Source organism: Populus euphratica, unplaced genomic scaffold (genome assembly GCF_000495115.2).
Source record: "Populus euphratica unplaced genomic scaffold, PopEup_1.0 scaffold589.1, whole genome shotgun sequence".
NCBI classification, from domain to species: domain Eukaryota; kingdom Viridiplantae; phylum Streptophyta; class Magnoliopsida; order Malpighiales; family Salicaceae; genus Populus; species Populus euphratica.
The window spans coordinates 349,604-365,953 of record NW_011500089.1 but is presented as its reverse complement, the minus strand read 5'-3'; the positions used below and the strand labels follow the sequence as shown (position 1 = coordinate 365,953).

Genomic DNA, 16,350 nt, shown 5'->3' with positions numbered 1-16,350 from the left:
CATCTAAAAGCACAATACTTTTTCTTTGAGCCATTGAGAGTTTTTTTTACTTTTCGCCGTCAAGAATCCCAACTTTCATCAACCATCATTATTTTTGCTCAAGAAAAAAAGAATTTCATTGAAACTGTCCATATACGTTTTACACGTGAAACCAAATAGATTTTTAGCTTCATTTTTATTTTAAAAATTCCAAACTATGTTAAAATAATATATATTTTTTATTTTTAATATTAATATGTTAAAGTGATTTATATATAAAAAAAAACACTATTTAGAATTACAGCTAAAAGTCGATCTAAAGTTTCTTGATTTTCATAATAGCTAACACATGGCTCCATAAAGTACGGCTAAAAGCGACAATTAATGAGCCAAAACCAGCTTTCAAAAGCAAATGCTGCTCTGTTTATTGCTTGTGTTCTTTATCTACTGGCGATTAGATTTTTCAGCGTCTCAATTTCATTCAACAACAGTGTCCTGTTCCCATTCCCGGCAAGAAAAATGGAAAAAGGGAAAAGGGAAAGGTAAAAAGGACAAAAGGAAATGTCTTATCCTTTAAGATGTAGTGTTCTGCCTTACGTTTTCATTTGTCTATGGTCATCTTTAAAGGGATTGCACAAGTGTAATGAAACAAGATGACCATGGCCCTGTCCTTTATTTTGCTTGTAATGGATAAGACAGTAATTCTTCCCTGGAGACTCATCCTAACCAGATACTATTACATTTAATTTCACAAACTATAAGGAGGTGCACTCTAACTTGATAGCTTTGGCCTTGTATTATCAACTCCATTACTGGCAAAGATTGTCATTCCTCTCGTTGAATGCCTGGTTTCGAGTCCTACGTGAGATTAGCGGCGATTCTGCCTCCTAGAATTCTTAATGGTAGAGGTACCTCACTTTTTAAGAATTCAAGGTGGGGCTGATTGATTTTTGTTTGGTTTAATTTTTAAATGGAAAAATTAACCAAATTAAAAAAAAAAATTAAATTTTAAATTAATATTGATTTAAATTGATTAGTTTTAATTCTGTTTGATTTAAATTTTGTTATTTAAAAACCAGTAAAATCAAGAAGTAAAATCAATTTGTGTTGTTTAGAAACTTGTTCCACTTTACATGACTAAAACATGACTAAAACATGATTGAATCCTATTTAAAATACAAGTAAAATTAGAGTTGTAAATTACAATATAATAGAAAAGGCAAACACACCCAAAATACCCCACAAAATATTAAGGAAAATAAAAGTTAGATATCAATTAAGACTGGAAGAAAACATATATGCATGGTTGATGTGCTAGGCACAGCAAGACTCCTTGGAGAGGCAGAAGAGCTAATAAGAAGCATGTCAGCAAACTCAGATGCCGCTATAGGGGTCTTTACTCTTCTCTTATTGGGAGTGCGAAAATATTGAGATGACAAAACTCAAGTTTTGCATTTCTATTAAATGTTTATGCTGCCGTAGTCATTTTGAAGAAGTAATTGAGCAAAGGCTCTCTTTGAAAGAGAAGCATATGGACAAAGAGCCTGGATATAGTTTAATTAAAGTGAATGGTGAAATTTATAAATTTATTATCGGGGGAGAGGAGAGAATATAATGGAAAAGATAAGATATATGGATAAACTTAAAAAGATAAGAGGCAGAGAGAAAGGGAGGGCTGCGGGGGTTATGTTGGTTTAGGTTATTCTTAATAAACTAAATTAAAAAAAAGACTAAAAGGTATAAAAACAAATAAAGCTAAAAAACAAAAAATACTAAAGCATCAGTGTTTGTGCAGTCAATAATAAAACATTAATGCGTTTTAGTATATATTACAATTAGATTATTTATAGTATTTTTTATTTTTTTTAAATGATGGTTGATTCGGTTTGAATAAATTCGGTCTAGTATAAATAGTTTTAAATATTTGAAACTGAAATCAAATTAAACTAAATTTTTTCTAGATTTTTTAACTGATTATTTTATCTTTTTTAATTATTTATTTTAATTTTTTTAATTTAATGAATTTTTCAAGTTTCTTATCACCCCTCCAAGGCTTGCAGCGTATTGAATCCCCTCTAAGTAAATTACATTCCTGCATTGATGGGGTGCATTTTTTACAGTCCATCTCTTGTCTTTTAGCATATTGAATCCCCACCAAATAAAACTTTCCTGCATTGATGGAGTGCATTTTTTGAGGTGCCAGCCCTGTACTAAGAGGAGGAAGTGGGGCCAATGAAGAAGGCGAGGCCTATCCATATCAACAGCTAGCTGAGTCAGCTCAGTACAGTATCCTATGGATAAGCACTTCAACACAAGCAAATGCAAATAATAACTGAAAAAACCACTAACCCTGGATAAATTCTCACAGCATCTCTATATAAACAATCACACCCCCTCCCCTTTTATCCATCCCAGAACTCCTTTTTCCAGTACTTTCATGCTTGCAACTCCTACCACTTCATTTCTCCAAATCACCACCACAAAGACACCTTGCTCAAGCCCTTTTAGTGGCAAGTCCTGTCCACTTAAACCTAGAGCATCTTTACTACTGCTTCACAGGCCAAAAAATCACAAGTGAGCGTTGACTCAATGGCTACAACCTCCTCATTCTACGAAGTGCTAGGGCTTCCAATGAGTGCTAGTGGCCATGAAATAAAGGCTGCTTATAGAAGACTAGCAAGAACTTGCCACCCTGATGTTGTGTCCATGAATCAGAAAGAAATGTCAGCCACTGAGTTCATTAAAATCCGTGCAGCATATTCAACACTATCAGACCCAGATAAACGTGCAAGTTATGATAGAGATCTTTTTAGAAACAGTAGGCCTTTCGGGTCTTCTTCTATGGGGTCGGCAACAATGGCAGCTGCTTCTGGTTATGCTAGTAGGAACTGGGAGACTGACCAGTGTTGGTAGTTCTTTTTTTACCTTTTCATATTTCCATAGCGCATGTAATGTAAGTTATTAAGTTAGCATGAAATGGGTGTTGAACCCTGAAACTCTGCTCGTGTCGTTCTGTAATCAATGCTTTTGATTGAAAACAGAGGAGATAAAACAGGGGAAAAGACAGAGCTAGTTTGTACGTAGTACAAATGGGCACTTTTTTAGTGTAATTTAATGTGGATGTCTGATTCTTTTGTTACCTTCTGCTTATAATTAGAAATACCATCGCCCTTGTATTTTTCGAAATCTTAATATATTAACGTAAAAAATCCAAATACAATTCCTATACGATTGAGGTAAATGTTTTGTAGTGATTTTTCTACAATCTCTTCAAAATTGCCTAGCTGTCGTGTTTATCTTGCAATGGATACCAATTTGACTAGAGAACAAGATCCTAACAATTGTAGAGCATACATTCACATTTCAAGAGCCTCGTGGCTATCACAAGTTGAAAAATACAGCATAATGGATAAGGGGGCAACAAGCCGCAGAACAGAACAAAAAATGTACAGGTTATTAAGGTTATTAGTTCACCATGCATCGGCTGTCTTTCTCCAAAATATTAAATATTAAAATCACACAATTATCCACCATCTGAAGAAGACATTATTGATAGAGAAAATCATACATAAATCTATAAGTTGCCAATATGGTCAAGTTGATAGCGAGTGGAACCCTCATAAGATCCATCCGTTAAGGGAGCCCCACTCGTTCAATGACCCATTAATCTTGGCGAACTCAGTTAATGCTTGAAATCAACCGACAACGCCATCTTCTTAAACTTAAAAAATATGCATTATCTCTTGATTAAGGAGAGTTAATTAATGGCATGCAAATACATTGATTATAATATGCTGGGGAGCGAGAGTAGCACCTCCCAAAAATCATCACAGTTTTCTGTAGTTCATGCGCTCCTTGACTTGGGGAAATTAATACGATTAATCAATAGAAAGCAAATTACTGGCGGATGCATCAGCTGTGTATGAACAGTCTACTTTTTACCGTACCAGCTCAGTGAGTTTTGTCCTAGAACATGATGCATCAAGCTCTAGGCATCGGCGGCTTATAGGTCACATTTACACCAAATGTCAAAGAGAAGGCGGTCTGAAATCATCTGAGCAACGACAGGAGGAGAACAGTCATTGGTTCCATATGCTAATGTCTTGTTACCAAAAACATTTTAATTTTGATTTTAAACTAGTTTTCATCTCTAGAAGTCAGGTTTTGAGAGGATTATATAGTTTTCTGTGGATTTTCTAACATAAATAATAAGCTCACTAATCGATTAGACTAATTTTTGGAAGTTAGAACATCTATCAACTATCATGTCTGCCTTCTTTTTGTAGAAAAGCGCGATACTTTTTGTTTGAGCCATTGAGATCCTTTTCTTTTCGCCGTAAAGAATTCCACTTTCATCATCCATCATTATTTTTGCTGAAGAAAAATAAGAAAGTTGATTGTAAGTGTCTGTGACGTTCTACACGAGAAACCACATGGATTTTTAGTGTTTTTTTTTTTAGTTTCAAAATTATATTAAAATAATATATTTTTTATTTTTTTATTTTAGTATATTTAAATGATTAAAGAATATTAAAAAATAATTCTTTTAAAAATAGTATTTTTCTCAAAAAAACATACGAGGTTTTTAAATTCAATATTTATTTATTTTTTTGTCTAATGAAGAGTTTCAAGATCCAAACCGATGAGAATTATGTGCGTTTATTTTATTTTATTTTTTAGAGATTAGAGCTAGTTTTTTCACATCAAAAATAAATCTTTCACCCAATTCTATCTTAGATAAGCTATTCGTACCGAAGTATTGTGCATATGTGAATTTTATAGCATACCCAACTCTATTGAAAGAACAGCTACAAACTATAATTTCATCGATCCCCATTACATTCTGGAGCAGTCACCTATAATAAATTATTGACCCCTTTTGTCCTGATTCAGACAGATCCTTGCCTGAGGTGTCAAGGAATCCAACAAGGCAACTACTAGTTTCAAAGAGATAACCTTTCAATACCCAAAAAGTCAGGGATAAAAATAGACTTCTGCACTAACTCGGTGAATATTTTTGCCAAAATTGAAGCCTTGTCCATTCCTATAATAACCTTATCTGAAACACAGATTTAATGGTGTTCATGCAACCTAGGTAAACAGGAGGAATCTTACAGTGTCATTACATTTCAAGCTATGAATCTGAATTGAAATTGATAATGAAACTTCTGTGGCCATCCCTCTTCTCACGTGCTGTGGTGTTCTGCTGCTTGCAAGTGGCCACCAGATTAAGAATCATGGATGCGTACGTGTGAGCTGCGTGTGGAAGATGCAAAGCTACGAAAAGAACCTATCAGCTGCATGCTACCATGTATCGATGCGCCAGCAACACCTGTCTCAGACTCACTTGACCTGCTTGTATTATTGTTTGTTACTTGGACTGGTAGTTCAATGATTATATGGTCGGTTTGCCGCTAAATATTCCGAGCAGCTCTTCGTTTATTGTGGGTATGTGGTGTGATTTGGCCTGCCTGAACTTGGGCAAGGGAAGGAATTGGTCTTGATTCATGAGAATAATTGATTCAGGATATCCTGATTGGATATAAATTAAAGAAAAAAAGAAAGAAAACTACTTGGCTGTACAGAAATCCTGAAACGATATCAAGACTTCAGAGAGGATCATGCCGGCATTGAACATAAATTCTAACAGAGAAAGGAAACAAATCTACAAATCGTGCACGTCTTATGCAAATCAAGAATTCTGGGACCAGAATGCTTTCACACGACGGACAATGCTTCAAGCACATGAGAATTATTAATGACCATGGAACCGAGTGTTGATTGATCTAACTAAGAATGTGGAGTAAAAACCAAACTGTAACTTTAGCATGCAAGACCTGCAAAAGTAGAAGGTTTGTAACAAGAGCCCATTACTATTAAGCCTGCAATGGTTAGATACTAGTTTCAGCCCTAATATGAAGGCCTAGCCCACCCTGCAAGCTACAAGCATGATTTCGTAAGAAATTTGAGGTTCTGTTCTAGGATTTTCATCTCTTCAGAAATTATTCAATAGAGGAAGCGCCATGGACAGTGCGTCATAAAACACTTTAATGTTAAAAGGGGCTCATATTACAATAAGAATGTTGCGTTAAAGTTGTGTAATATATTGCAAGTGTAGTAAATAAAGATGATAAAATGAAGGAGATGTGTTGGAGGAGATTATTTTTCTTTTGTTTATACGTGAGTTAATGAGTTTTTCTTTTCTTTTCTTTTTGTGATTCATGAGTATAAGGGTAGAGTATTTAGAGATTACATTTACTTATAGAATAAGGGTAAAAAATGATTGTGAAACCTATATTTTATAAGTAATTATATAAGATAAATACAACAAAAATAAGCGGTGACATGGTTAAATATGAAAAAAATATTTTCATTAATTATGCAATCCTAAATGTTGATTCCGAATTGAAAAAGTTTGTCTAGTATAATAGAGGATTTTGTTCCTCTATTAACTTATTCAAAAGCTCGTTGTAATTAGATATATATTTTCGAATGCTCTTTCCTCTATTTATATACTTAGGAGTTTGTTTACAACATATAAGATATTCAAAACTATTTTGATAATTTTTTATTGTATATGTATTTGCTTGATAATCAATAAGGAAAAAAGTGAGAAAAACTTATTCCTTTCACAAATCTATCATGGTATCAGATCAGATAAAGAAATAAAAATTTTATTTCTTGTTTATATTATTTCTTTTTTTTTTTTGTTTCAATCTGTATAAACCATGACTAATTTCTTCGTCTCAACCCCTATTCTCAACATAAATGACACTCATACCACCTTTATTAATACTAACGTTTTTGCTCAAACTCCACCAAAACTTACTTCCAGTAATTATATATTTTTAAAGCTAGAATTATACACCATATTAATTGGATATGATCTTTTAGATTACATTAATAGCTTAAAATCATATCCTCCAACCACCTTCACTCAAAATAATATCATAAAATCAGAACATTCTCACATTCACTAGATCCAACAAGATCAGTTAATTTTAAATATCATCATTGGCTTTATATCCCCAACTATCATATCATTCATTACCCAAGTAAAACTTCTCATAAAACATTAATTATCTTAGCTAACAATTCTACAAAGCCTTCTAGTGGATATACTAAACAAGTTAAAAGTCAACTTATACAAAGCCTTATAATGGATATACTGAACAAGTTAAAAGTCAACTAAAGAATACAAAAGGATTTGAAAGTGTGATTAAGTTTTTGTAATCCATTAAAGCAAGAGGTGATAAACTTTCTTTATTTGGATCACCACTTAGTGCATAAAACCTTATTGAAATAATACTTGACGGACTTAAAAATGAATATAAGGAATCAATATGTGTTTTCCAAGCCCGAGATATAATGATTACTTTTGAATAACTTTATAAAAATTGCTCAATTTTAAGCCTTTATCCTAAAACAAAATTATGAGCAATCTCATTTTCCTGCCACTACTAATTCTATAAATAGGAATACACTAACCTAACACCCATTTATAAACTCAAGCTTCACTAATTTTTCATGGTGTTTCTTCAATAGGAACACCAACAGTTCTTCCACAACACTAAGCAACAGATCACCCATCACTCAAAGTAATAATTCATCTTGGACATACTTGGGTTACTATCAAGTATATAGAATATATGGTCATACTGTAAAAAGATATCCATCATTTTAATTGGTATCAATTCGCATACCCAACAATAATTTCACTACTTCAAACGATCATCATACCTCTACATGATAGTTAAAGGCTCATTATGCTATAAATACTTCCATTAATCTATTGTGGCTCTTGAACAGTGATGCTTAACACTTGTTACATCTGACTTATGCAATCTCTCATTTTATGCTTCGTATAATGGCTTAGGTTATATTATGATTTGAGATGGTTTAAGTCTTTCTATTACACATCCTAGTTCCATTTCTTTCAAAACTTATTAAAACGTTTTCAATTGAATAATGTTCTTCGTGTTCCTAATATAAAAAGAAATTTGATTTAATATCTCTATTTTATACCACAAATAATGTTTCCATTGAATTCTTATTATTTTTTGAGTCAATAAACTTCTTATAAAGACAACACTTATTAAGGACCAAAATAAATATGGTGTTTATGAATAATTGGTATCTCTAATATTGTTAGCCTTTTCGATTATAAAGACTTCTTTATCTAAATGATATTATAGATTAGGACACCTAACTTTTCTAATTCTAAAAGAGATTGCTTCCAAAAATCAACTAGCTTTAACTTCTTATCATCTTATTTTTATTGTATAGCTTATTGTCTATGTAATAAACACCATAATTTTTTTGTAATGCTTGTTGTCTATGTAATAAACACCATAAATTTTCATTCTCTTATTCAATAATTATCTCTTCTCAACATCTTGAAATCATTTATTTTGATGTGAAGGCTTTCTCAATCTTATCTCATAATGGATTTAAATATTGTATAATTTTTATTAATTACTATTTAAAACATATTTGGTTCTATCATTTTAAATAAAAATCCAAAGTTAAAGTTGTTTTTTTAAGATTTAAAGCCATTATTAAAAAATACTTTGTTAAGACCATTACAACTCTTTACTCTAACAATGATAGTGAATATATAGTTCTTGCTTATTTTCTTTCAACCAATGGTGTCTCATCTAACCACACCACTTCATATACTTAAACATAATGGTGAATCTAAAAGAAGACAACTTCACATTGCTTAAATTGGATTAACATTATTATCCTAGGCCTTTTTTAAAAAAATGTTATTGGACTTATGCCTTTATCATAACAATTTATTTAATAAATAATATGTCAATTCCTAAACCTCTTATCTCCCTTTAAAACTATTTTTGGAATAACTCCTAATTGTTCAAAACTTAAAGTATTTTGGTGTTTATGCTATATTTGGTTTAGACCATATATATCCAACAAACTAGATAGTTGTTCTAAGCCTTATGTATTTCTTAGATATTTCTTGACTCAAAGTACCAAGTGTTGTCTTGATCTATTAAAATTTAAAATATATGTCTCTTGGCATGTTAGATTCATAAAGTCTATTTTTTCTTTTATACATCTTTTCACTCAATCACCTAGTCCTGACTCTAACACCACTGTAACTTAGATTCCTTCACTATTTCAAATATCCTCATCATTTCTGGTACCACCACTCAATCTACCATATGTAGTAAAATTCCTCTAAAAATCCTTTAGTGAAGCTTCCTCAACATCAATTATGGCTAGCACCTCAACTCATAGAACCAACAAGGAACTTTACTTCATAATAACCATCAACATATATTCATCCATCCAAAGATCCTCTCTAACCTAATCACATAATAACTACTAGATCTAAAAAATAATTCACAAATCCCTCGCTAAAATGAGTCTACATGCCCAACTATTCAAAAATAGTGAGTTTGAACCAACCACATTGACCAAAGCCCTCAAAGATTATAAATGGAGTTAAACTATATTTGAAGAGTATGATGTTTTAGTATATAAAAAAAATAGAACATAAGAGTTAGTCCCATATAATACAATTCATAATCTTATTGGTTGTAAAGTGGATTTTCATAACTAAATACAAATTTGATGGATTTGTTGACTAGTTCAAGGCTCGTTTGTTTGGGAAAAGCTTTCACCAACATCCTGATATAAATTACCAAGACATTCAACATAGTTGTCAAACTAATGACCGTTCATATTGTTCTTAATATAATTGTAAATCATGACTAGTTTTTAAAGCAACTTGGTGTAAACAATGTCTTTCTTTAATGACACCTTTCAAAAACTACCTACATGTTTAAATCATTAGGATTTGTTGATAAAGATAACCCATCATATACCTGCAAACTCAAAAAAGAATTGTATTGTCTCAAACAAGCACCTCAGGTTTAGTACTATGAACTTAAAACCATTTTTCTTTAATTTAGTTTTACAAAGTCACATGCAGATACTTCTCTCTTTATTTATAATGTTGAGGGCTATACAATATATCTCATTATGTATGTTAATGAGTTAATTCTTGTAATAAAAAATGATATTATCGCTAATCACTTTATAATTATTCTTATTTAGTGATTTTCTATCAAAGATCTTAGGTTATTATTTTATTTTATGGGTGTTGAAGTTGATCATAAAAAAAATGAATTGTTACTATCTCAAAGGCATCACATTATATATCTATTAACTAAAACAAAAATACAAGATGTCAAGTTTGTTCTCGCGCTATAACCAACAAGCTTCTATCTTATATTATATTCGGTTTCGTCTCTATTTGATTATACTGGGTTTCGACAAGTTGTTGGCAACTTTTAATATCTAATATTCACCAAACCATATACTGCTCTTTTAGTTAATAAACTATTACAGTATATGCATTGCTCCACACTTCAGCAATTGTCTCTTATAAAAATATTTTTACGTCATTTGGTTAAGACTATTGATGATGGCTTACAAATTCATCAGGGTTTTAGCCTTATTTTTCATGTCCTCTTTGATGTTGATTGAACAAGGGACAGAGACACATTTTGCTCCACAAGTGCATATGTTATTTATCTTAAAAAAACCTTGTGTCTTGGAGTTTCAAAAAGCAATAGGTTATTGCTAGATCTTCTACAGAGACAAAATATTGCTCTGCTCTAAATATTACGATTGAACTCAAATTTATTTGCTCTCTTTTATATATATTAGTGTTACATTTCCCTGTTATCTTTTAATCCATTATGATAACATAGAAGCAACTTATCTATATTCCAATCCTGTTTTTAATTATAGAATGAAACATGTTGCCATAAATTTTCATTTCATTTAGGATCAAATATAATCTGGTTCTCTTCAACTTGCCTATGTCTTTTTTAATGATCAACTTGTTAATGATTTTACAAAGCCTTTTCCTCGCCAATGTTTTCTTCATCTCAAGTTCAAGATTGGCTTTCTCTCCTAAGTTCATATTTAGGGGTCATAATAAAGGATCTCGTTTCTCTATTGACTCATTTATCTATTAACTTATTCCAATTATAATTGGTTGTAAAGTTTTAAATACTATTAGATATATTTCATAGACTTAAGAGTTTGTTTATAACAACACATTGGTTTATAAGATATTCAAAGTTATTTTGATAATCATTTGATGTATATATATTTGTTTAATAATTGATGAAAAAAAAGAAAGAAAAATTTATTCCTTCCATAAATCTATCATAGTAAACTGTGCAATTTAAACCAGAAAGCTATGTTTTTTTAGAAAGGTGTCATAAACGAGATTCCGCTAAATGCTAGGCAAAGGATACACCTGAACCTGACAAATAGGATACACTCGAATATAAACTTAAGTTTAAAAGTGTTACCTAGGGTTCAAAACTATTAAAACCTAAACTTATCACCTACTTATTCATTAAAGTGGGTTTTTTGCTAGTCTTTTTGCTTTTCAAGATGTATATGTTTTGAATATATTGTGAACATATAGAACAAGGTTCTAAAAAAAATATAATTATAATTATAATTATAATTATTAAAAACACTAAAATAGATAAGGGTTTTATTGAGTACTGCATTATTTGCTACAGTATAATCTTGGTTTTACCATTCTCACACAAAATAATAGGCTAGTTATAGAGGTAAGATAATTTTTTTTCATGGGAATTTTTTTTCATTATTATATTGATTAAGGGAAAATAAGTTTTATACCATTTTATATGTACAATACAATGACTTAAATACCCTTAAAAATAATCTTTTTAGAGCTAAGGTCTAGGGACTTTTCAATCTTTTTATTTTCATAATAAAATGACTTTATTTCCTTTAAAAAAATTGGCATCAAATGGTATTTTTGTATTTTTATTATGATTTTTTTATTATAATCAATTTAAATGAGAGGCAAATCATTCTTTAAAAAAAATTAATAAAAAGAAAAGGTTGTTGGTTAATGCAACGTCTTCTGGCAATGAAAACTTTATTTTCTTTCTTTTTTTTCTCTCTTCTCTCATCAGGATTCACACTGGTTCAACTAAAATTCAAATTTGTCTTCCCATTTATTTTTTCTTTTAATTGTAGTCCATGTTTTTTAAAATGGTTTTTATTTGTTTTGGATTTTTTTATTGGTTTTGTTTTTCAATTTCATCCCTTATCATTTGGTTTTTATATCAAATATAATCCTCATTCTTTTTATTGTTATATATATATATCATTTTCTTAATTAATTTTCTTTTCAATTTAATCTCTCATCATTTTAGTTCATTTTATTTTTATATCAAATTTAATCGTTATTCTTTTAATTATTATTTTTTTACTTTGGGTCCTTTTTTGAAATTGATTTTTTTTTTATCATGTCCTTAATATTGGATTTGTTGATGATTTGATTTCATGATTTTTTCGTGCAATGATCCTAATTTTATAACTTAAGTCTTGAGGATTAAATGTTAGCCTGGGTTGACATTGATACTTTTTTTACACTGATTTGTTTTCATGATTTCATCATTCAATATTGAATTTATTAAGGTTTGAACTCCTTTATATTTTTTTTATTTTCTTACAACCTCAGTTGTGAATTTAGATTGGCTTAGGCCTTTCACATCATTTTATTTTTGTGTCATATTTAGCTATTATTGTTTTAACTTCTTTTTCTTTTGATCCTTTTTTAAAATTAATTTTTTTAATTTAATATTTTAATATTTACTTGTTAAGAATTGAATATCATAATTTATTTTAATTTATTTTTTTAGGTTTTTTAAATTAAAAAAAAAAATAATTTAGCTCACAACTAAGCGCATCCCATCATAACAATAATAAGCATGTTTGGAAATGTAATTGGCCCTGTATTTTTTTAAAAAAATCTATATTTTTAGATTGTTTTGATAAGCTGATGTTAAAATTAATTTTTTTAAAAAAATTATTATTTATATATATTTCAAAATAAAAAAAAACACTTTCAAAATAATCAATACCTTAATACAAATAACTCTAAAACTAAACAAGACAATCACAATCCATATCACAAAGAAAGTGCAAAATAATAAAACAAACGCCAGGTTGAACTCCTATTTTTCAAAAAGACCTTCACCAGCTAACCTCCACTTCAGTTCAGATGCCTCCCCTAAGCACTTGTCCATTAAGCTAGAACCCACAATGTCTTTGGACGCCACATGCCCACGTCTCTTCTGGAGTTCTTGTAATCTTGCTCTTTTATCCACCAATAATGCTTCAAATTTTTTGATATCTTGATCAAGCTCTGAGATCTCTCCATCTATTTTCTGCAGGTTATCCTTTTCTGCTTTAGCTTGAAGACCATAGTAAGCAAATACAATTCTGTCCAGACGGTCTAAGGCGAACTGTATGTTGAAACCTGCAAAATGCACCATTTTCAAGATCTTCCACCACTTTGACAGTAGTTCTTGGGAAATATCAAGAATTCTTGTGGTGCGCATGCTGTTTATTGTCCAGCATAACATAAATCTGAAATAGTCCACTACCGGTGAATTTTGCGAAGTGGGTTTTGCAAGGATAACATCACCAAGTGCCTCCCTTATGTATGCAAAGTCTGACTTCAAAAAATGATCTTCGACCTTGAAAATCGGCCTATCTTCTTTAAATATATCTTTGCCTCCATATAATAAGTTCATAAGAGTAAGAGCCTCATTTGGAAACAGAGAAGCTTGTGATCCCATGCTCTTGGTAGTATCATTCTGAGCCCAGTGTCTTGCAGCCATAGAAATGCTTCGATACAAGTCTGTGTCCTCAATTCTGAAACGACTAATAATTTCATTGCAATCTTCATTCTTTGTTCCACTGCCCCTTGCAGTTTCCTGAGGAGGAAGATAATATTTGCCAATCAACTTGCCAGCCATCTTAGTGATCAAGGACTTAAACTCCACTTCGCCATTATATCCCAATAATGAACGTTTTACCTGACAGCAAAACAAGTAAAGGAGAAACATGAAGCCTAGTTCTTGTTTTAATTATGAGTATGAAGGCACGGATCATGTTTCAATCCCCTCACTCCATCACTCGGACGGAGTGAATATTTTTTTTCATATAATCACTTGAAGAATTAGATAATTGTCTACAAAAATTGAAGTAAAATGTCAGATATAGAAAATATGGTAGAAAACGTACCTCGGATATTACGCATTTAATCTCAGCAGTGTAGGGGCAGCCCTCAGAGCAACAATAAACTGGCAGCCTTGGATCTCTTTCGTTTTCGCACTCATCGCAGTAAAACACATCCACGTCATTTTTGTCTTCGCCGTCCACCGGAGAATAGACAAGCCTGAGTGGATGTGTATGTAATTCACTTTTGAAAGGAATGATACACGGTAAGGGACCACATTCAACATGAAGATTGTAATTGCATCGGGCACAACGAAACAGAGGTGATGATGATACGCAATCCTTGCCGCAGGCCTTGCACTTTATACCTTTGAATTCATTGTTGTCGTCAATATCATTGCCTATGATGTTTTCGATAAATGAAAGATTGTGAGGGTGAGCTTGATATGTTATAGTGGAAACCTCCACCGGACATTTAACGTGCACGTTGAATGGTAATTGTAAGCCACCCAGTTTTTTTCTCACTTTCTTCGGTAATTTGGACGGAGTGCGGTAGAATAAGCCATTGCATAAATTATAACAGGAAATGCATCTTGCTTTAGGAAAACATTCTGGAGTCAACTTTAACTCGAGGCCTGGATATTGCGGTTGGAATACCTTGTCAGGAAGAAGGAAGCATTGTTGGTGGAGGAAAAACTTGCATACCCCCTCCCAACGACAGACATAGGCCTTGTCACAACAGCTTTTCTGGCAAGCGACGCAGTGAATTGCTTCATCATCAGTTAAATCAACAAGTGTTAGGGGATGCCCGTGCATAGGGTGGTGGTAGAGCTGATCTTGACCTTCAGATTTCATTTTTTCAGGCAGTAAAGCGCAGTCGACTTCGAGCCTGAAGTTGCAATTGTCGCAGAGGTAGTGGAAGCCACCACGATTCCTCAAACAAGCATTGCAAGTATAAGGATTTCTTTCGGTGCATAGAGCGAGAGAGCAACGGTGATAGAAGTGATCCAAACATTTTGGCAACTTCAATTCAGCACAAGATTTGTGAAGATAGAATCTGCAGGGTTCACACTTGTAGAACAGTACCGAGCTAATTATAAATTCCCAACACAAGTAGCAGCGTGGGGGGTCATCATTAACATCCTTCTGTTCAGTAGCAACTAGGACTAATGGGTGAAGATGGGAAAAATGGATTTGAACAGGATCTTCATCTTCTTTTATGACAGGTCTTAGTAAAGCACATTCAACATCTAGATAGATGAGGCACTCGTTGCATTTGTAGCCATAGGTGAAGCCATCTATGTTCCTAAAACAGGCGTGGCACTGAAACTCTTCCGGCTCACCTATCATATGAGTCTGAAAGATTGAAAGCGTGTGGGGATGAAAAGGATTTGAGAACCATGATGGCAACTTTGCACATAAATCATGGAGGTTCAAATCGCATATGCTGCAACTAAAATAATACGGATCACGACAGTGTTCCTTGCAAGCTTTGCATACAGCTAGATTAGCTTTGTCAACCTTCTCGATCAGCTTCAATTGATGCTCACCTCTGAAATGCTCAAGGTACTTGATTCCCTTCATCTCTCTCTATGTGAAATGTTTTGCCTGGCATAAAGAAGTTGTTGTTACTGAAGTTTCTTCTTGTTGAGAGATTAAAAAGAATCTGTCGCCCATTTTTTCTCTCGAGGAAAGTAACTCTACTTTGATGACTTGACCACAGGGTGCCGGCCACTTGTGATTTCTTTAACACGTTAATCACTTGAATCTCAACTAGCTCGGTCATTTTTTTTAAACAGAAAGACTTTGGATCAATTTTTTTCACTTACTGGGACGACTAGTGTTTAATGGGAATTCTTTATTCCATTCTCCCTCTAATAAAGGAGGCTTTCGTAGATTTTAAGGAGGTTTTTCTTTGGCAGGTGCCACCTGCTACCACGGTCGGAGTACTAATTCAACTGATCTAGTCACCATCACCTTAAAAATATAGCGTGCTGTGCTCGCCACAGATTAAGACATCAAATTGTTTTTTAAAACTGGAGATATCAGATTATTGGCTCCGATTTTCTATTTTCTAGAATTCAAATCTTCAAATTAATATATGCACTGGACGAATATGAAAGTTATGGTTTCAAAAATTATTTAAGAATAGTTATTGGTAAAAAAATTTACCATCTCTCTTTTACAAATATTTTTTACATAAATTTCATTGATAATTGTTATTAAAGAATCATATAAGTTATATTTTAAGATTTTATTTAATATTAAAATAATTTTTTAATATATTATTAAAATATTAATAACTAAACAAGTTCAAAA

The 16,350-nt window shown here is 32.0% G+C and overlaps 2 protein-coding genes across 2 annotated transcripts; one reads left to right on the top strand and one right to left on the bottom strand.

The window, feature by feature from the left end:
* The first annotated feature begins 2,338 nt into the window (after positions 1-2,338).
* Positions 2,339-3,157, top strand: LOC105109100 (chaperone protein dnaJ 11, chloroplastic-like). The gene has a single exon (XM_011003698.1). The coding sequence runs from the start codon at positions 2,569-2,571 to the stop codon at positions 2,890-2,892; it is 324 nt and encodes a 107-aa protein (XP_011002000.1). The 5' UTR covers positions 2,339-2,568; the 3' UTR covers positions 2,893-3,157.
* Positions 3,158-12,934: 9,777 nt separating this feature from the next.
* On the bottom strand, positions 12,935-15,662 carry LOC105109099 (uncharacterized). Its single transcript, XM_011003697.1, has 2 exons — positions 14,098-15,662; positions 12,935-13,889 (listed from the first exon to the last, which is right to left on the bottom strand). Exons 1-2 carry the CDS (start codon positions 15,613-15,615, stop codon positions 13,023-13,025), a joined length of 2,385 nt encoding a protein of 794 aa, XP_011001999.1. The 5' UTR covers positions 15,616-15,662; the 3' UTR covers positions 12,935-13,022.
* Between the last annotated feature and the right edge of the window lie 688 nt (positions 15,663-16,350).